This window comes from Pelodiscus sinensis, chromosome 4 (genome assembly GCF_052426305.1).
Source record: "Pelodiscus sinensis isolate ZL-2025 chromosome 4, ASM5242630v1, whole genome shotgun sequence".
Taxonomy (NCBI): Eukaryota; Metazoa; Chordata; order Testudines; family Trionychidae; genus Pelodiscus; species Pelodiscus sinensis.
In genome coordinates, this window is record NC_143055.1 from 83,587,510 (window position 1) to 83,610,227 (window position 22,718).

Consider the following 22,718-nt stretch of genomic DNA (forward strand, 5'->3'; position numbering starts at 1 on the left):
AGAGATACTGGGTTGGACTATTGGTCCTAACCCCATTCTGTAACAGTAAGTGGATGCAGGGGATGGAAAACATCCCCAGAACTTCCTCGGCCACCAAGGAACTATTAAGAATACTATCACTTTATCTTCCTGAGCACAAAATGCAGTAGAAGGAGAATGGGAGGGTAGGCATATATCCATGGGCCTGACCATTGTTTTAGGAAAGCATCCCCTCCAATCCTGAAGCAAGCTGAGCACACTTCTTGTTTGATTGAATGGCCAAGTAGTCCCAAGATGAGACCTTCCATTGACAAAATATCATGGATCGTGGATACATGAGTGCTGATTTGTACATTCCTTGTGAAATAGCCTGCTGAGGCTGTCTGCTAAGGACTTCATCATGCCCAGAAACATATTGCAGAGAGGGGATCCATGTTGGATATACCAGTTCCAGAGTTGTATTGCCTCTTCTGATGGGGCATCTGTCCCGCACTGGCCCTATCAGGGTTAAAAACCAGCTCTAAGAGAGAACAGAGTGGAGCTCTCAGCTGAAGCAGATATAGCCAATTAGGGCCCATATTTTGGGCTGTATAAATAAGGACTCCTAGAGAAGGAGAGAGAGACACTTGCTCTAGCTGGGAACCTGACTGCCAGGGAAATTGGAGGCTTCCTGAGACAGAACAGTGCTGGGAAAAGGCACGCAGAGCTGGGGAGCTCTGGCCTGACCTCACTCCTAGACTGCAGGGCCTGAGGCAATGCATGAGGGTACCAGGGCCGCAGGGACACAGCACAGATAAAAAAGACAGTAGGTTCACACTCTTTGCCAATGATGAGCAGCTATTTCAGACTGTAGTTTGCTTCTGAAGTAAGGGGCTAGATGAAGACTGGCAGTAGGGTCACTGAGGCAAAGTGGGTATAGAAGGTTGGGAGTTCCCTGAAGGGGGAGGACCCCAGAACATGAGGGCACTGCAGCAGGGCAGTACCTAGAGGGGAGTGTGTTGTAGTCTGGGAAGGACACGGATCCTAATACAAGATGGCAGATTCTGCCACAAACAGGATACAGTAGGTGAGACACCAGCTGGAAGGGAGCACTCCATGGTAGAATTGAGCTAATTCCCCAAATGATCAGCAGGAGGTGCCATGGCAGTGAGTCATGCCCTATGACACCTTCCAAAACAGTGGTTTGGATCTTGCTCCCCGTCCTGTTTATTTATATAACAAACAGTGGTTATAATGTCTGACAGGAATAGAAAAGTTTGCATGCTCCGCATACTATTTGTAGCTTAAGGAGTTTGATTTGGCACAGACTCTTACGAAGTCTGGGAACTTTAGAGAGACACATCCATGATGAATGAATATTAGGAACCCACACAAACGTCGTACTCTTCTTCCACCAGGTGAGAGATGCCCAGCTGCTGGGAGCAAGTAAAACACTTTCGTCTAAGGAGTTTTTGTTTGGAATATAGACCTCAGTCAGCCAGATTTGGAAAGTCTGGTGAAGGCAGCTCCCATGTGTCCTGTAAGGACCAAGGCAGAGTGGACTGTTATTAGATTGAGGAGTCAAAATTGAACGTTGAGGTATTCCATCGCAAAAACCTATCCTGTGAGAAGTAGGCCCTGGCTGCAACCATGTACAGGACTGTTCCTATAAGTTTTATAGTCATTGTGGATATTGAAATGGACTTTACTGGGTTTAATTGAAGACCCAAGAATTTGCAAAGGATGAAGCAGTTTAATGAGTACTGTGTGCTGGCTGAGAGTCGCTCTGGTCTAGAGAACAGGGTCGCACTATTCCCTCTGGGAGTGGACCCCCCGAAGGGGCTTACCGCAGAGGCAGGCATGCTGAAGGCCCTGAAAGGCACCATCTGAGAGGCAGAGGGGAGGACCCTCCAGGTGGGGGGGGAGGGGAAATCTCCTGAAGAGGCAATTTTCTACAGTTGGGGCTTCCCAAGGAAGTTAAGACAATGACTACAATTAAGAAGTCTTTTTCATAACCACTAAGGTCATCATGAAGTGAGGTGCCATGTTTGCTGCATCAAATGATGCATACTAATATCACTTTATAAAGGATAGCCTGAATTGGGACGAAGGAGATCAGATGTCCTGATTTTACAGGAAGAGTCCCAATATTCAGGTCTTTCTCTTGAATATTGCTGCCTATTAGCTCCCCTCCCTCCTCTCCTCATTTTTCACATTTGCAATTTGATCACCCTAATGAAGACATTTCAGTGATAACTGACTGAGAAATTCTGACAACTCATTGTAGTTAATATAGTTGTACTTTGACATAACTGCCTGCGAGTTTGCAATAAGAAACAGTAGGCTGATGGAAGAAAAGGTCTCTCTTGAAAGTCCCTGTCCAAAGGAGTAGATTTTGACCAGTCTAGTCTGTTCCATTTTGTTACTGCTTATACGGAGAGTTCTGGTGTGGGTAACAGAATAAATATCTTTCTCACTTAAGGTATGTCTACACTAGCCCCCGAGTTTGAACTAGGGAGGCTAATGAGGGCAACCGAAATTGCAAATGAAGCACAGGATTGAAATATCCCACGCTTCATTACCATGTTCCCGGGTGGTCGCCATTTTGGAAATTAACTAGCCCGGAATAACTGCCCGTGTCTACACGCGGCAGTGAAACGGGAGTTTGAAGTAAAGCCCTAACTCGAATGATCTGTTATTCCTCCTGGAATGAAGTTTAACAGCTAATTCGAATTAAGGGCTTTACTTCGAACTCCCATTTTACTGCCGCGTGTAGACACGGGCAGTTATTCTGGGCTAGTTAATTTCCAAAATGGCAACCGCCCAAGGAACATGCTAATGAAGCACGGGATATTTAAATTCCGTGCTTCATTTGCAATTTCGGTCACCCTCATTAGCCTCTCTAGTTCGAACTAGGGGGCTAGTGTAGACATACCCTTAGAGAACAAACTATTTCTTTTTAATATTTTCTATTACTATTTACTCCTCTGGGGAGTAGAGGCACAGATGGCTAGTATGTGTCAAATGTCTTTAGCAAACTGCAAAGTAGTTTCAATAGAGAATGCTCCTTTGGAAGGAGTGCCTGACTGAAGAACATCCAGGAGCTTGTATGACTAGGGTCCTGAAACTCCTCTAGCAGGACGTGGAGGGTGAACACAAGTGATAATATAAAAATATATCTTACTTTTTTCCTGCACATAAAGGTAGCCTTCTATAGTAAACTGATTTGCTCTTTTATGTTCTTGAGGATTCCGCCTGATTTTGTTCATGAGCTCCTCCACTTCCCATCTTGCTCCTTCAAAACGATTTCTTGTCTAAAAAGAGAAAAAGATATTTATCCTGGTCCAAAAGTAGATTGCTATAGCCATCAGGAAACAGGCTATCCCCAACTGCTATTGCTCTGCTGCTAGCCAGTTTGGTTTGAAAAGCTGAATGTGGGTAAAATGGTGGCAGAGATTTCTGAGGTGTTCCTGCCTTTGAAAGAATAGGGTTTCCAAACTGCACTGGGGTTATTACTGAAATTCATGTGGCCATAGTTTGCTTGCCCTCCACAAGGAGCATATTAGTATGTAAACTAAAAAGGTACTGCTCTATTTTCTTTCAGGCCTCTGAAGACCACATCAACACGACTGCACTGGAAAAGCTTATAATGCTGGGGTTTTCTGCCAACTGGGAATCTACATTCAAGGACAGGCTGGGACACTAGTCCCACAAAATGACACTGCCATAAACAAGAGTTACCCTCCCCACTATTATTCTAAAGGCAACAGTTCTCAAACTGTGGGTCAGGACCCCAAAGTGGGTTGCGGCTCTGTTTTAATGGGGTTGCCAGTGCTGGCATTAGACTTGCTGGGCCCAAAGCCCAAGTTCCCCAGGGCTGACGCTAAAATCTTCAGGCTTCAGCCCTGGGTGGTGGAGCTCAGGTTACAGGTCCTCTACCTCGGGCTGAATCATTTGCGCTTTCATAAGCCAGGGCAAAATAGGGTATGTGGGGTTCCCTAGAATAAGGGTTCTCAAACTTCATTACACCATCCCCCTCTACTGATAACAAAAGCTACTACCCAACCTGAGGAGGAGGGACTGAAGCCTGAGCCTGCCCAAGTCCTGCCATCCTGGGTATTGCAGATAGAAAACACTAGGTCTAGAGACCCATTTGGATCTTTGCATAACTGTGGCTTGCTGTGTTCTTCACAGTCTTTGGGAAGCAGAAAGATGAGACACTTCTCCATCATGGAGCCAAGACAGTGACAGACTGCTGAACCACAGTACACGCTGCCACAAAATGCAGCTACCATAGCTGCAGCAGGATGCACGTAACACAGAAATTAGAGCTGCTCTGGGCTCTCATCTCATGGACCAATGGAAGATGGAAAACAATATCTTATATTAAGGTGTTTGTGCAGTACATTGGTAAGGTGGGATTGGTGAGACTGTCATGCACTGTACTGCTTAAAAGACTTTTGTGATACAGATTCAAATATTCTAAGGCCACACATGACCATTGAGACCATCTAGCCAGACCTCCTGTATAGAACAGGCCATACACAGAACTTCTACTCTAGGAATTATTATGGGGATTTTTTTTGAAAAGCATCCAATATTGATTTTAAAATAACATCTTCTGTGACTCTACGCTGCTGAGGGAGATAGTGTTACTTTATCAACACAGAGAGACACTTTACAGTGGACAATGCCACGGAGCTCCACACATCTTTCAGGGTCTCATTTTCAGCATCACCTCTGTCTCTACTTTTCAGTCTCCTCCCACATCCAAGGCTGTGTAGTGGGGCAGAGTGGCCACCCACCGACTTGGAGGAGGAGGAGGAACCCCTCCAGCCGCCTTGTTGACTGAGCCTGACCTATCCCGGACACCTGACAGGAAGTCAGAGTGCAGGCCTAGGGCTATATAAGCCCAGCCTCTGGACTCAGTCAAGGCTGAGCCTGCAGAGGAACCAGAGGCCTGCTCAGGGTTCCCGGCCTGGGAGGCTGGGGTTGAGGCCTGGCCTGGGCCTCCAACCTGCGCTGAGCCAAAAGCCGACTACCTGCTTCCCGCCTGGGAGGCTGAGGCCTGGCCTGGCCCGCCTACCATATTAGACTCTGCAGAGGACCCAGGGGGCCAGCCTGATTCCGTGTATCAGCCCACGCCCCAGAACTGGGAGAGACGGCTGCTGCTGTCAAGGCTGGAGGCTAGGCCGAAGATCCTGACAGAACCTGACCCTGAGGACTGGCCCAACCACCTTACCCAGCCTGCACTAGGAGACTGGCTGAGCCCTGCAGACCTGCAAGCAGCGGAGGACTGGACCGGACCGCTGAAACCCTGGACTCCCTGACTGCACAGCCAGAAACCCAGGTGCTGGCTGAGAGGAAGAAGAGAAGTAGCCCAGGAGTTAGTGGGGGCTGTTAAAGGCCCCAAGGCCAGCACGTTTCAGGCTGGAGCCCCCGCTGAGCCCATAGCAGCCTTCACTGCTGCTCCTAGGGCCCTGGGCTGGGGCGCAGTGGAGTAGGCAGGCCTGTGTCCCCTCCTGCCACGCACCTACTAGATGGCAGTCTCCCCCCTTGCCACTGCCACAGGTGATTAGCCTGCACCCCTCCTGAACAAGGAGCCCCCAAACCTGCTGTGGTTGTTTGCTGCCACATCCTAAACCAAGGGCCTAACCTACCCATAACGGACGGGTAGGATTGCCAGGTGTCCATTATTCACCTGGACAGTCCGGTATTTTCGCCTCCTGTCCGGTAAAAAAATTCAGAAAATACCGGACACCTAAGATGTCCAGTATTTTCTGATTTTTTTTCCCTGGCCAGAAGGCAAAAATGCCGGGCACCTGGCAACCTTACAAACACTCAGCACCCCGCCTCTCTTCTCCCCCCCCCCCAACCCCAGACTTACCTAGTTCCGCAAGGCTGCCAGCACAAAATCGCTGCCAGCAAAAAGATCAAGGGGAAGCAATGACTCCCCTGGGTCTTACTGCTCAACTTCTCCACATTCCTATCCCTGCACTCACTCTTAAAGAAGACATGCCGTTTTATCTTATTTTATTTATTGATTGATTTATTTATTTTGCTCAACAACTTTGGTCTCCTCCCCATTTTTTTCCCCCTTCAACAGAACTTTTTCCCAGTGTTTTTTTTTGGGGGTAGGGGGCGGGTGTTTGGTATTTTTGTCTCAACCATCTGGCAATCCTAATGATGGGTTCTGTTGCTGTTGCGCCCTGAACCAAGAGCCTGGCCGCATGGCATCAACTAACTGTGTTTGTTATTGCCACGCCCCAACCAGGGCCTGGCCTTTCTGTATAAACTGACTGTGAGTGTTGCTGCCATACCCTGAAGCAGCGCCTGGCTGGGCTTTAGAAACTGTTTGTTTGCTGCCACACCCTGAACTAGGGCCTGGCCTATCTGTAAACAGGCTTTGTTGGGCTGCGCCCGCCTTGAACCATAACTGGCCTATACATAAGTTGACATTGGTTGAGTGCTGTCCCACCTGATGGAAGGCCAGGCACGGACTAGTGACTTTGGACTTGACTTAAAGGGCCAGTGAAGTGGGGCAGAGTGCCCACCCATTGACCCAGAGGAGGAGGAACCCCTCTGGGAAGCCAAACGGGTTAGAGGCTGTCACAAAGTTTTGCCACTCTTTTCTCTAGAGCATTTTGAAATCCAATTCAGCTTTTCAGTTATAACATTTATAATATTAGCCTTTCTACTGCTATATATTTGCACTTTGGGATGCACAAATTGCTGCTGTTCAGTCCATCTAAAACTTTCCTACAAAGATTATTCTTCTCTCTCATTACTCTGACCACATCAGTTCCCTTTTTGAACTTCTCACTGCCTCATCTTCACCTACAAAACCCTACTCAACAACTTCATCCCAGCCTATGTTTCAGACCTTATTATATCCTGTCCTACTTCACCTTTTTGCTATAATTCCAATATCAGACTTATTGCATTTTTACAATCCTTCTCTACTTATACCTTTTATGCTGCCATCTGTGCTTGGAATAAATAAATCTCCCAAACCCAGTCAGAAAGACCCCTTATTCAATCCCCTCGAGAAAGGGTAACATCTTCCAGAAAGCCCACAAGCACAAAGTCACAATCAAAGTCACAATCAAAAAATTCCCTCTGCAACCCAATACAGTGGGTGGGTGAGTCCATGGAAAAGATGAACACGAACAGAAAGGAAATGCAAGAGTAGTGAGATCAAAGATGTGAACTTACATAGCCATAGAGTATTGGAACACTCTTCCGCTCTTTCCCCTTTTCTGCCCACTACTGTCTGTTCTTCTGACTCATCAATTCATGTCTATAATTAGATTGTAGCCTCCTAGAAGTACTGTGTCCTAATTTCCAGACATCCCTGGAAACCAACAATCGACCAACAAAACAAGTGTTGCACAGGCAACAGCATCTAAGTGGTCTTAAACAGAAGCTCTCTACTTCAGGGATGTAAGTACATTGTTCTTCAGAGTAGGGATATAAAAGAATAGTTTAAAAAAAAAAGTAACAGTTACACACACTGCAGAATTTGCAGTATAAGGCTTGTACTGCAGAGCCCACAGTGCAGCTGATTCCCGGGAGCAGGACCAGCAGCCTAGGGACGTTAGATAGTGGATAACAGACTAGTCGACTAACCACGTGAATTCTCAGCTGTTAGTCCACTACTCTATAGTCCCCGGGGGTGGGGCCGACAGCCAGTGTGCTCTGGCCCTACTCCTGGGAAGCCCTCTGCCATCCTGCATTGCTGCCTCTGTATCAGAGGCAGCAGTGTGGGAAGCCAGGTGGGAGGCCGGTCTGCAAGGGGAGCCAGTTTAAAAGCCAGCTCCACGCATGAACCGGCTGCTTGCCGCCCCACACTGCTGCCTCTGATACAGTTGCAGAAGCGCAGGGTGGCAGCAGACTCTGTGTATGGGGGGGTCCAAGCTCCCCACAGACAGAGGCTGCTGGGGGAGAAGGGGAAGGAGACAGGGGAGGCTGCCACAAAGCAGCTTTTGTCCACGATGGCCCAGACTGGCCATGAACAGAGGCTGCTCCGACAGCAGCCCTGTCCACGGGGAGCTCGGAATGCCCCCCCTCCTGCGGACAGGGGCTGATGCCATGAAGCTAGGGCTTGCCATGGGCAGAGACTGCTTCGCAGAAGCCTCTCCTGCCTCCCCACTACTGCCTCTGATACAGGCAGCAGCACAGGGCAGGAGGGCACCATGAAGCCTGGATACAGAAGCAGCAAAAGGGGTATGTGCAAATGCAAGTAGCCAACTAGATTAACCAATAAGCCTAGGCCTATCGGTTAATCATCTAGTTGACTACTCGTTCGCACCCCTACAGCAGCCAGGAGTCAGTGTGCACCAGGCACCATGTTATGCATCAGCTCCTGGTGCACAAAGGTCCCCACTCCCACGGGGCTGTCTCCATTGCAGGCTCTGCAGTATAAGGCCAGTAGAGCTCACTGGGAGCTGGCTTATGCACACCGGCTCCCCGTGCCGGCCCAGGTCCCGGGGAACCAACTGCACTGAAGGCTCTGCAATATAAGCTTTATGCTGCACAGCCTCCAGAAGCAGGGCCAGCAGCTCGGAGCCAGTAAAGAGAGTAATCATAATAGAAACGGATAAGTTAATGCTTATCAGTTAACCATTTAAATGGTTACATTCTTGCAGCTCTACTTCAGAGTACTACTTTCAAAAAGTAGCATCTGGTTCTGAATCTCCATGTCATTCTTTCTTTGGCTTCTTTAATGCCAAAGAAATGCCAATAAGTGTGGCAAACACCATTAGGAAGCCTGGCTCTCTCATTATATCTTCTTCAGTTACCCACAGTGTAGTTTGAGGTAATGACTTAAAGTCAATCCAATATGAATTCAGATATGTGACCTTAAAAGATGAAAAAAGGAGCTGTATTCCTTTGCCAAACCTCTGAGCCAGCCAACTGCACATAATTAAACTTTTAATTGCATTAAACAGAAACATGCCTAGTGTGAACATGAAAGAATATAAAAGCAAATTATGAAAATGTGTCAGAAAATATTTTAAAGAGTGTTAGAGAACACTAGGTGGCAGGATTAGCTGCAGTCCGAATTATTGCACAATAGCTCATTCAGTCACATAGTTGTTTAGCCAGAAGATGGCACTATAATCCCAAAGTTTCTCTTGATTAATTCACTAAAACAAGTAATCCAAATATACAGAAAACATTATTCCAAACATTTGCAAATGGATTAAACATAAAACATCTTGACTTACATTCTGAATATTGATCTGCAGAGCCATTTTGTAGTGATTAAAGTCTTTGGCAAGTTCATATCCCTGATGATAGAAAGTGAACATACCCTGAAAAAATGATAGCACCTAGAATACAAGCAGAAGAACTTTCTTAGAATAGAGAACACCAAATGCCATCCAAGGATTGCTGTATTCTCATTAAGTCTTTATAGAAGCATTAAAAAATAAGTAAATAAAAACTCTCAGATTATTTTTTAATAAAAATATTCTAATTAATATCTACTGTTCATGAGAATCTATTTAGATAAAAATGGCTAACAACATGATTAATATCTGTGGAGCATGTCTTGTTTCCAGTCACAAATTGATCGAGATAAAAAACAAAAAAGAAATAGGGCTGTTGACTAATGAAGATAACTCACACGATTAAATAAAAAAACACTAAACTAAAATAAAATCAATCAATCAGTTTTAGTTGCACAGTTAAACAGTAGAATACCAATTGAAATTTATTAAATATTTTGGCTGTTTTTCTACACTCACATATATTCATTTCAATTACAACACAGAATACAAATTGTACAGTGTTGTTATACTATTTTTATAAATATCTGCAAAAATTAAAATAAGTTGTATTTTCAATCCACCTCATAAGTATTTTAATGCAATCTCTTATCAAAGCACAACTTAGAAAAGTAGGGGGAGTTGTATTACATAACTGTATTAAAAACAAACAAATGTATAACTTTAAAGCCTACAAGTCCACTCAGTCCTACTTCTCGTTCAGCCAATCATTAAGACAAACAAGTTTGTTTTAGGGATGTCATTGTGCAGACAACTATATGATTAACTGATAAGCCTGAGCTTATCAGTTAATCTTGTCCACTACATACATTCACTTCCCCCCTGCAGCCTCTGTATCAGAAGCAACAAAGGGGAGCAGGGAGAGCAGGAACCAGTGCCCATGGGGAGCGGGCTTAAAAGCTGTCTTCATGGGCACTGGATCCGTCTGCTCCCGCATCCACAGCTGTCTCTGATAGAGGGGCAGCAGTGCAGAGGATGAGGAGAGGCACCTTGTTCATATCAGCTCCCGCAATCCTGCCTTCCCCCCACCTTGCTGCTTCCTACAGACATGGGGAGGGAGGTAGGCAGGAGTTGGAGCTAGGGGGAGCTAGCTTAAAAGCCACAGCTATATTTAAAAGGCATAGGCACAATGGGGAACTTGGGGAGATTCCCCGCTGCACCTCTGCCTTTCGGGACCTGGCACAAGTAGGGATTGCTTGAATCCCCACTCCCCACAGGTTCCCGGCTACGCCTCTGCCTTTTAAATGTAATAAAAGCCTGACAGCTCTTAATACATTTAAAAGACAGATGCACAGCATCTGGGACCAGGCATGTGCCGGGAATCAGCTGACACCAGGCTCACAACCCAGTCTCCCTGCTACGCCGCGCCCCCCCCCCACCTAATGGAGATGGAGCTGGAGGGAACCAGCTGGAGCTTTTAATCAGCTCCTGCTCCCCACCTTGCTGCCTCTCTCTGATAGAGACAGCAAAAGGGTGGGGAGTAGCAACTACTTGCTTACATCCCTAGTCAAGATTTGAAGAAATTTTAGATCAAGTCCTTGCTGGAGCTCAGCATAAGCCTGGGCAGAATTTTTATGGTTTAGCTTGAAGCAAAGTGCGACTCATTGGTTTTCTTACACACTTTCAACCATGACCAAGTTGTCATTTCAGACTAAATGAAGCTGAACCCAAAAACCCCAGAATGGAAACATGCTGTTTGGATGATTCAAAAGTTATGTTTCAGGACTGAATTCAATCAATACAAACTCTTTCCCCAAAGACCCTGTGAAATTTTGTCCACCTCTGCCCTTAATACCATAAGCCAAGGTCATCTGAAGAACATTTCCAGGGCTTAAGCATGGCTGTACTCAAAACCTCGCATCTGTCACATTATTTTTAAAGTGAGCAGACAAATCACTGGTGCACCCACGGAGGGGCTGAAGCAAAATATAGGACTATGTAGCACTTTAAAGACTAACAAGATGGTTTATTAGATGATGAGCTTTCATGGGCCAGACTTCCTCAGATCCTATTTGATCCCTCCGCCAGCCCTTCTCTCCGCCCTGTGCCCACTCCTCCAGTAGCACCACTCTGATCGTGTGAGCTACCCCTCCTCATCCCCTCTCCTAAAACCTTCCTCTACACACCTGCCTTGCCTCTCTCTTCTGGTGCTGGTCCCGCCCCTGCAGGTGTCTGCCCTTCTGCTTCACCACCAGAATCCTTTGGCACCTGCACCCTCCTGGTGCCTCCACCTTCCCTCACTGCCCCTGCCTCCTTTGCTCTCTTTTTCCCTGATGCCCACCCCCTCACCACCCTCTGCCCCCGTTTCCCTTATGCCCCTGTGCCCTCACACATGCCTTGCTCCATCCCCACCTTCCTCATGTCCACCCCTTCTTTCAAGCCTTCTCCCAGCACCTCCCCCTCCCCTTCTAGCCCCCAGTGCCCTTACCCTCTCCTCTCCCAGCATCACTCTATCCCCCCTCCCACTGACACCTCCCCTCCTGCCCTTTTCCTCATTGTCTGCACTTGGCCCCCTGGCATTTGTCTCCCCTGCACCCCTGTCCCTTGGTGCTTTCTTCTTCTTCTCTTCCTGACCTCCTCCCCTCGGCACAAGCCCCTTCCCCATATTTTTCCCTTCCCCTCCCCCCCACAGTCCAGCCCCTTCCCCTCCCCAGGGGCCAGCTCTAGGTTTTTTGCTCCCCCAAGCAAAACATTTCCCTCCCCCCCCCCCCCCGTCGTCTTTTACACATTTGCATTTTGCAGTGGTGTTTTCTTTTTTTGTTTGTTTTCTTTTTTTGTCCCAGCATTTTAGCCTTATAAATAACAAATAGCATTTTCATTCATTTTTTTTCCATAAAGGCAAAGGCGCTTCAAGAGAACTACCCCTTTCACTCGCTGCTGGGTCACAGCAGCCCTGTCCAGACCCTCCCTATGGGCAAACACCCTTCACTCCCGACCCACAGAGGGAGCAGGGTGCAGGGACAGCACAGAGCCAGAGAGGTGCAGGGAACAGTGGGGGAGCAAGATGTGATGGAGGCACGGGGAATGGGACGCGGGGAAGAGGAGGGGCAGAGGAATCAGGGTCTAGGGGCAGTGCAGGGAACGGGCAGAACAGAGCTGAGGGGACAGGGATCGGGGGGAGCAGGGTGCGGGGGTACGGTGGAGGCACGGAGAATGGGACGCGGGGAACAGGAGGGGCAGAGGGATCAGGTCTAGGGGCAGTGCAGGGAATGGGCAGCCCAGGGTCCGGGGGCAGCAGAGTGCGGGGTGTAAGGGTGGCGCAGAGCCAAAGGGTCGCAGGGAAGAGGGAGAGCAGGAGGTCCGGAGTGCAGGGGTGGCATGGGGAATGGGCGGCGTGGAGACAAAGGGGGGTTGGGGCCGTGGCAGGACTGGAGCTGGTGAGGTGGGCCCTGGCTGTGCCGCGCGCTGCAGCCAGCTCCCAGGGACACGCGGCCAGAGCTGAGCTGCCGCGGCCCTTTAAAATCAACGGGGCCAGGTCACACCAGCATCCTGGCGTCCTATCCCGCCTCCTTGTGCCGGAGCTGCACGCAGGCAGCCCGGTGGGAAGAATCGCCGCACTTCCCCCTTCCCAGCAGCGCTCTGCTCCTCCACCGGCCGGCGGATCGGATGGGGTCACGCTGCCCGTGGTACGGGCCTCAGCCAGCCCATCACAACGGCCCACCGGGCCAGTCCGCCCCTGCACTCGCCAGCTGGAAAAATCTACTCGCTATGGGCGAGCGGGTGAGTACATTTGTCGAGCCCTGCACACACATCATATGAAGAATACAGGCTCTGTTCTTGTATTGCAAATGTTCTCTGTCTGGGAGAGAGCAATAGGCCTGGACTGCCTATTGTGAGGAAGGATTGTTCGGTAAATGGCTGTGCTAACTAGCACTGCTCCATGGACAATGGCTCTCGGAGTGGCCAATACACACCTGAGGAATGCGTCGGGAAACTTGCAAACCAGCCAGTGCACAATGGCTACTTGAATGTGAAACAGAGATCGGTCACTTGATCATGTGACCAGCTCCAGTTTGGAAGACACCAGGGCTACGTCTAGATTGGCATGATTTTCCAGAAATGCTTTTAAAGGAAAAGTTTTCCGTTAAAAGCATTTTCGGAACAGAGCGTCTAGATTGGCACGGACGCTTTTCCGCAAAAGCACTTTTTGCGGAAAAGCGTCCGTGCCAATCTAGATGCGCTTTTACGCAAAAAAGCCCCAATCACCATTTTCGCGATCGGGGCTTTTTTGCAGAAAACAAATCTGAGCTGTTTACACTGGCCGTTTTGCGCAAAAGGACTTTTGCCCGAACGGGAGCAGCATAGTATTTCCGCAAGAACACTGACAATCTTACATGAGATAGTCAGTGCTTTTGCGGAAATTCAAGTAACCAGTGTAGACAGCTGGCAAGTTTTTCCGGAAAAGCGGCTGATATTCCAGAAAAACTGGCCAGTCTATACACAGCCCAGGAATATAAAAATGCCATGAGGCTGTCTCCATCTTGTCTTCAATCTTGCTCCGGATTCCAGATGCAGCTTTGCTAGGGACAGAGAGCTGGGAAGGATTGCTGACCCATCCTAATACAGGATGTACACCAGAGACTTCTAAGCTAGCAGTTTGTAACATCTCTGCTAAGAGCCTGCAGCAAGAATTTGGTAATTCCTTAATCTTACTCTGAACCTATTCTTTCTTTTATTAATAAATGTTTAGATTTTAGATTCTGAAGGACTGGCTCAGCGTGCTTTTGTGGGTAAGATCTAAAGTATAAATTGGCCTGGGACTCCGGCTAGTTCTTTGGGACGGGCAGGATCTGTTCAGGTAGGTGAGATCAGGTTTTATAACCTCTCACCTGTGTGTAAGGCCCGGGACTGATTGTGGCACAGGGAGAGCTGAGATCTGAGGGTTTTGCTCATGAGGCTTCCTGCTGGCTATCTTGGCAGCTGAAGTGTTCTGTGTGATTGGTTTGTGGCTTATTTTGGGAAAGGTCTCCCGTAGAGGGCTGTAAGCAGCCCTGGTTTTGAGCAGCTCGCCCTCAGCGGTGCCTACACCCAGTCCAGTCCGTCACAACATCAAGGTAACTAGACTAGCTACAGTTACAGTGGTGCCTTTCAGCTAAATCAGTTTGTCTCTCTCTTTATACTGGGAGCTTGCATAAATGTAACAAGATCATTTTTAATTATACTTTGATAGCCTGTTATTTGAATTTTCTTAGAAAACAGAAATCAGTTCTGATCCTCTTTGTTTTTCACCCACTTATGCTCCATCTCTCCACTTTGTCAAAGCAATCAGGTGTTGCTTTCTTTATACAGAATTTATTACACACTACTTACAGGTTCCACACACTCAAATTTCTTCCGTTCCTGTATCTCCTGCAGCTTGCACACATATTCTAGTGACAGCTCATAAAAGTGTTTTCTATTTTGCTCCACCTGGAAATCTGCCTACGGAGAGAATAGAGCAGTTTTAGGTTTCACAGACATTACACAGATAGAATCTTCAGCTCTACATACATGTCATTCTCAAGCTAAGTAATAAGGCTCTCCAGGCAAAAGACTCTCCCCAATTGTTCATTACTGTAAACATCATTCATTACTGTAACTTACTTTGGATACATTAACAGCAATGCCTTTTACCATATGCTTGGTTGTATTTTGTTTCAGAAGGTGGAGTGTTCTTGGAAACTCACATGACTTTTCATTTTAATTGCAATGCAGATCACAAACATGTCAGTGCAAATATATACTTAAATATCACACACAAGGGCCCTGCACAGATACAGAGGGGATAAGAAGATTCATGCCTAAAAGATGTGAACTGCTTATATTCAACCATAGTTTTTTTCATTTAAAATCTTATAGGCATTAAATAAGAGCACATTTTGGTTGTTGAAATATTTAATATTCTGATTTGTTTTCTAGCATTTCGAAAAACAAGAATAAGAAGTTACATCTAATAAGTTTTAAAGAATATTTTAATTGGTAATAAAAGAAATTGGTGTAAGTGAACTTTGCTATTGAAAATTCCATCAAGAAAATTAAATACATCTATTTTTATTTTCTATACTTTGAACAAGTGGCGCTAGTACTGTTAATAGGCATCTGTTCAACACTGCTCAAAGGCTGCTCTTGTTTTTCTGCTCAGGTATCATCTCTGTTTTAGAGGTTTACAAGTTTCCTTACCTTTAGACACACCTCAATACGTGGCTTATGAAAACATTATTTTCATTTTTCTGTATCAAGTTGTCTACAGTATCTGATCAATTTAGTAAGAACAATTTCTACCCATGATTCTACAAACATTTATGCATATGCTTCAAGTTAAGCATGAGTAGTGCCAATGTACTTCAATTGAACTACTCATCTATTCAAAGTTAAACACATGTAGATTTGCAAAAGCATGGTCTAACTTTGAGAAACACAACATGCAAAGACAATATGCTGAAAGTCTGACTGGATGCTCAAATTCTTATGTAACTGGCGGACTATGAAAATGGTTTTTATGAAGGAGAATGGTGGGAACATTTTGTTAGGAAAAACCTTAAATTTGGGAGAGTGATAAGTGTTCTTTAATATATGTAGAGCATAGAGAAGCAAAATAGAAAACCAAGCAATCTGGGAGATTTTCCTTCTGTAAGATAAGTCTTCTGAATACAAAGGCTGAAAAAAGCTTCCTTTGCTCATCTTCTCATACCTTATTTACTGGTCCTTGAGAAACAGAAGCTGACAAAATCTACTGTGGCCGGGCCACTGAGGAAACCAAAGGTATGCCAACAAAAAACAGAGATTTTTAAGTCTTGACCTATAGAAGGCATCAACATTCTTTCCTCCTCTCGGGCAGCAACATTTGATCAGGTTCTCCAAATTAAAAAATAAAATCAGCATGCGAGTTGTTGCATTTAGTATTCCATTATATCAGTCAACCCAATCTACATATTACAATGTAAGCATATATGCAGTGAAACCCTGTATAAATGCAGGTTTCTCCACACACTGTTCATGCTTCACTACTCCTTTAACTACCTGTAAAAGTGACAAAGATCAGTAATGTTACGTATATGAACTAAAAATATGTCTGAGACCCAACAAACAATGGTAATGTTCTACTGGTAATGATTTTCTTAAAGAAAACCAAATTTCCTTGATTGAAGGCAATTGTCTTTCAACAGCCTAAGTGTTCTTTTTGTACTTTATTAAGTATATTTAAGTACTAAAAGCAAAAAGGAAAGATCTTCATTTTCAGTGACTGATGAAGAAACAGCAGCAGTACCTCTAATAGTTGTGGCTCTTTCTTCTTAGCAGACAAATTTAAATGCTTCTCTAACAAGCTGTAGTTTTTCTCTGTCTCTTTGTCAAATTTCTTCTTTTCCTCCTGCAAGTAAAACAATCAATTCAATATTATTCACTTAAATATGAAAATACAAGAACAGTTCATCTGCTCACTTGTTAAAGTTCTAGGTGAGAGATGTAACAGCAGCAGTGAAGGACAAACACCACAACATACTATGCCACCTAGTAAATGACAAGTGACACTTTAAAAAAAAATTAAATTTAGACTGAGGACCTAAACTGAATTAAAGCCCAATTACACTAATGACAGAAAATAACTCCTATTAACAAATGAGTGAGCTTTTTCCAGTGTAAAAACAAAAAAAGTCTGTAACTATGGTTAATGTTGCCAACTCTTGAGATTTTATTGTGAAACTCACAAAGCTTGCCTTGTTTTTAAAGCCCGGCTCTTGGTTTTATGATTATATGAGAACTGCATCTTTCTTTCTTTTTTAAATTATGTAAGTTTTTAGCCCTTACAGTGGCAGAGAAAAGCTTGAAAATAAGACCAACATATCCCTTATAGCAAAGATACTCAGGTTGAGGTTTGAGAGCCACAAGTGGCTCTTTAATGCATCTCCTGTGGCTCTTTCTAGCAACCGATATTAAAAGAGTGTGACTTAATTATTCACCAATCAGAATACATTAACTATGTTACTAACCAACTGTAGCTGGTAAAATAATACTTGGTCATTTGTTTTGCTGCGAGAATGCTCAAATATTTGTGCTCTTTCCCCTCTCCTCCAAAATAAGATACTTCCTAATATGAAAAACTTCACCACATACCAGTACTCTATTTAAATTCAGATTTATTTAGTCAACTGTGAAACTTTGTTTCCAAGAGGTCAGTTCATTGAGGGCTCAGAATTGGACCTGACCTGTCTAGTCCAGTCTCATTTACCAATATGAGTTAAACTGTTTAATATTAAACAGCAGTCATACAAGGTGAACTAAACGTTCAGTATTTGCTTTTTGTAGTGAGCATATGTATTTTTCCTACATCAAATATATTTACTGTTCTAGATTCAGACACAATAATTCTGACTGTATTATACTTGGAAATTTTGATACTATGCAGTGTTATCTTTCCAATACCATCACTAATGCTTCAGCATTTCCATTATACTACATTTTAATAATTCCAGAAAAATATTCTTCAGACTTCCATAAAACAGATTTTTAAAAATGTTCTATTTAAGCTTAAAATTTAGCAATATAGGTGTTTTGTTTAAAATACAGTTAAAATTCCACAGCAAGAGCCTGAAGTTCCTAAGCAGTTTTTTGGGGGTGGTCCTTACATTTGCTTTAAATAGTTGTACCTGTGTGCAGTTGCCTAAGCAAGGACTGTATAAAAATAGAGTAAGAGCCTAAAACTTGTCCCAAGGAATCTCTGTTGCTATTATGCTTGTGGAGAAATGAACCTTTTGCTAATGTTAGGAGACCCAGAAATCAATTCTCTTAAAAAAAGCCTTAATATGGATACATATGATATATTTGTAGTCCCCTTACTAAAGGGGCCTCTGTTTTATTCTAAAAAGACCCTGTGTGCTACAATCCAGACTACAATTCCCATGAGCCCTCGGAACAAAAGAGGTAGGAGGGACTCTTGTGAGAGAGAGGAGGCTCTCTCCATGTGCTTGAAGAAAGAGGCCTAGCAGTCTGGGACTCTGCCTTGCAGTTTAGAACCAAAGGGGGAGCCAGGCTGCTGCCAAGGACACTGACCCAGTGCAGGGGCTGTTGGAGTGCAGCTACTAGATGCCTGTTGGAACTGGGAGTTAGCAGGCTGCTTCCTATAGGCACAGTATGAGGCAGTAAGTTTGGGCCTTGCTGGAAGAGTGCTGCCTGGGACAGAGCTGCTGTTTAGCCTGGACCAAATCCTCACTACAGCTGCAACATCAGCGCGCCAACGCAAGCAAGTGTCTGGGACTGAGTCTAAGGGTGTGCACACTCTGGGATGGGGTCACTGTTGTCTAGCTATATAAGCTTCAGTTATTGTTATGTGTTTTGTTAATGCTATTCCTTGCTATTCTGTTAATCCCTGTTTATTTAAGTTAAGTAAAGATTGTTTATTTTAAAGTATTCTGTTAGATCCAGCTTTATGTTGGAATGAGTATATTCCTGGAGGCTCTCAAGGCACCAGTGTGTGTACAAGGCCAGCCAGGTAGAGGCATCGCCAGTTTACATTCATTGCCAGCAAGGGACTGCAGAAAGGGGGGTGGATAGGGCTTTCCCCAACTAAACACCATCACCACTGGGGTGCTCAGGATCTCTTTTAGGTTAAAACATCTGGCGCCCAGGCACACCTGTGAGTGTGACCTGCTCCCCAGTAACTGGGAGAGGAAAAAGGGGGTCACATATTTATTATGACCCTGAATCTATACAAAGTTTTTCATTCAAAAGTCTTCTGAAGCATTTTTCAAATCTTGTGTACTGAAGGCATATATTTGGGAATCCTTTTGGCCACCACTGAAGTGTAGCCTCTTCCAGGGTGGAATAAGTAAGCTGTTTAACAGTGGATAGTAAAACTGTACAAGTTGAGACACAAAGTGGGGAATGAGGTATCCTAATGAAATTGTGTTGAGAAATTCAAGGTGGCAGAAGACAGTTACCCAAGCAAATATTTGACATGACAGCAGGGTTAAACACTGGTAAAAAATGCCAAGAGTGTTTTTAATGATTATAAATGATCAGCAGTTCTCATCTAGAAGACAGCAACACCCTTGACCTGCTGCTCACAAACAGGGAGGAACTAGTAGCGGAAGTAGAGGTGGGTGACAACCTGGGAAGCAGTGATCATGAGATGGTAGATTTCAGGATCCTGACCAAAGGAAGAAAGGATTGTTGCAAAATACACACCTTGGATTTGAGAAAAACAGACTTTGACTCCCCCAGAGAACTGATGGGCAGGATTCGCTGGGATGCTTACAAGAAGAGCTGGAAGTATTTTAAAGAAGCCTTATTTAAGGAACAGAAAGAAACCATCCCGATGTGCAGCAAGAAAAGCAAATATGGTAGGCGACCAGATTGGCTCACCGGGGAAATCCTTGGTGATCTTAAACACAAAAAGGAAACTTACAAGAAGTGGAAACTTGGACTGATGACTAGGGAGGAGTATAAATATATTGCTCGAGGATTCAGAGGAGTTATCATGAAGGCGAAAGCACAATTGGAATTGAAGCTAGCAAGGGATGTGAAGGGTAATAAGAAAGGTTTCTAGAGGCATGTTAGCAATAAGAAGGTGATCAGAGAGAGTGTAGGGCCCTTACTGGATGAGGGAGGTAAGCTAGTGACAGATGATGTGAGAAAAGCTGAAGTACTCAATGCTTTTTCCCCTGTCTTCACAGACAAGGTAGCTCCCAGACTAAAGCACTAGACAACGCAGTAGGGGAAGGAGGTAGACAGCCCTTAGTGGGGAAAGAACAGGTTAGGAACAATTTAGAAAAGCTAAACATACACAAATCCATCGGTCTGGATTTAATGCATTTGAGGATACTGAAGGAGTTGGTAAATGTCATTGCAGAGCCTTTGGCCATTATCTTTGAAAACTCATGGAGATTGGGAAAGATCCCAGATGATCGGAAAAAAGCAAATGTAGTTCCCATCTTTAAAACAGGGATGAAGGACAATCCAGGGAACTACAGACTAGTCAGCCTTACCTCAGTCCCTAGAAAAATCATGGAGGGAATCCTCAAGAAATCCATGCTGAAGCACTTGGAAGAGGGGGAAGTGATTAGGAATAGTCAACATGGATTCACGAAGGACAAGTCATGCCTGACCAATCTGATTAGCTTCTATGATGAGGTAACTGATTCTGTGGATACGGGAAAGTCAGTGGATGTGATACATCTTGACTTTAGCAAAGCTTTTGATACGGTCTCCCACAATATTCTTGCCAGCAAGTTAAAGGAGTATGGATTGGATAAATGGACTGTAAGATGGATAGAAAGCTGGCTAGACTGTCAGGCCCAACAGGCAGTGATCAATGGCTCAATGTCAGGTTGGCGGTCGGTTTGTAGTGGCGTGCCCCAAGGATCTGTTATAGGACTGGTTTTGTTCAACAACTTTATTAATGATAGAAATGTAGCCGTGTTAGTCTGGTGTAGCTGAAACAAAAAACAGGAATATGTAGCACTTTAAAGTCTAACAAGATGGTTTATTAGGTGATGAGCTTTCATGGGCCAGACCCATGTCCTCAGATCAAATAGTGGAAGAAAATTGTCACAACTATATATACCAAAGGATACAGTTAAAAAAAATGAACACATATGAAAAGGACAAATCAAATTTCAAGAAATACAAAAACATCAAGAATGACATTTCTAACTTAGAGAGTCTCAGCTCAAGACAAACATCGACACCGACTAACACCTTGCAAGACTTTTGTTCCACCAGACAAGAAATCTACTATTTCTACACTTCTATTCCCTACAACAAAGAAAAGACAAACTTTCTAAACTGCTCCACACCACAGGCTACAACAGCAACTACCTCTACCCACCGGATAATATTGTTAACCTCTCCACCTACAAACTCAATCCAGCAGAAGAGTCCGTCTTATCCCGGGGTCTCTCTTTCTGCCCCACGTCCCCCACAAACTGAATACAATTTTGTGATGACCTTGAGGCTTTTTGTTGCCGCCTCCGCCTCCGAGAATATTTCCAAACCACCAATGAACATCAATCTGACCTACCAGATCCCCCTATCGACACCAAAGGAAAAATAATTCTATATGGACTCCCCCTGTCAGAATTACAATCTGGATTTCTATATACAAAGCGTCCGCAACAACGCACAGACTGACATTATTCACAAACTACAACAAGCGACACAATCTCAGCAGCGCTGAACACCATGCCATTCAATGTCCCAAAAACAATCTGGACACTATAATCAAACCAGTTGACAAAGGGGGTGCTGTGGTCATTATGAATAAGGCCGACTATAACCAGGAGGCAACCAGACAACTCTCCAACACCACATTTTACAAACCTCTCTCCTCTGATCCCACCTCAGAATACCAAAAGAAACTACACTATCTCCTTAAAAGCCTCCCTACAGCTACTCGGGAACAAATCCACACAGAAACACCTTCTGACCCCCAACCAGGATTGTTCTATCTCCTTCCCTAAATCCATAAACCTGGATACCCCGGACGTCCCATCATCTCTAGTATCGGCACGCTCACAACTGGTTTATCCAGCTATGTAGACTCTCTTCTCAAACCCAAAGCAACAAACACCCCCAGCTATCTGCGAGATACTACTGACTTCCTAAAGAAACTACAAAACATTGATAACCTCCCCAATAACACCATCCTTGCCACCATGGATGTAGAAGCTCTATACACCAACATCCCACATGAAGACGGATTACAAGCAATTAGAAACACTATCCCAGAGGACACCACTGCCAATCTGATAGCAGACCTATGTAACTTTGTTCTCAACCACAATTATTTCCAGTTCAAGAAGAACTTATACCTCCAAATCAGCGGCACAGTCATGGGTACACGCATGGCCCCACAGTATGCTAATATCTTTATGGTTGACCTAGAACAACGTTTCCTCAACTCCCATCCCCTTTTACCCCTTCTCTACTTACGCTACATCGATGACACCTTTATGATCTGGATGCATGGCCAAGAAACACTGGAGACATTCCACAGAGATTTTAACAACCTGCACCCCACCATTAATCTCAGTCTGGACCATTCTACACGAGAGATCCATTTCTTGGACACCACAGTACAAATTAGCAATGGAAAATTAGACAGCACTCTCTGCAGAAAACCCACTGACTCAAACAGTTACCTACATGCTTCCAGCTCCCATCCAGAACACACCATACGATCCATCATCTATAGCCAAGCCCTTCGATACAACCACATCTGCTCTAATCCCACTGACAGAGACCAGAAACTTCAGGATCTCTACCAAGCATTTACAAACCTCAACTACCCACCAGGAGAAATAAAAAAGCAAATTGAAAGAGCCAGACGAATACCTAGAAACCATCTACTTCAAGACAGACCCAAGAAAACCAACAATACAACACAACTTGTCATCACCTACAGCCCCCAACTGAAACCTGTCCAACACATTATCAATAAACTACAGCCTATACTGGAACAGGATACTAAGCTCTGAGAGGCTCTGGGAGACA

General features: G+C 44.9%; 1 protein-coding gene and 1 pseudogene across 5 annotated transcripts in view; one reads left to right on the forward strand and one right to left on the reverse strand.

The window, feature by feature from the left end:
* ARHGAP10 (Rho GTPase activating protein 10) overlaps nucleotides 1-22,718 on the reverse strand; it is a 275,716-nt gene that overhangs the window by 152,687 nt on the left and 100,311 nt on the right. For all 5 annotated transcript variants that reach the window (XM_075930012.2, XM_075930008.2, XM_075930007.2 and 2 more), the window contains 4 exons: nucleotides 16,498-16,599; nucleotides 14,562-14,672; nucleotides 9,189-9,293; nucleotides 3,143-3,272 (listed from right to left, as the gene is read on the reverse strand). In XM_075930012.2, coding sequence (XP_075786127.2) covers nucleotides 3,143-3,272; nucleotides 9,189-9,293; nucleotides 14,562-14,672; nucleotides 16,498-16,599 — 448 coding nt within the window. The remainder of the gene's footprint in view (nucleotides 1-3,142; nucleotides 3,273-9,188; nucleotides 9,294-14,561; nucleotides 14,673-16,497; nucleotides 16,600-22,718) is intronic.
* LOC149524538 (uncharacterized) lies at nucleotides 20,353-22,702 on the forward strand (annotated as a pseudogene).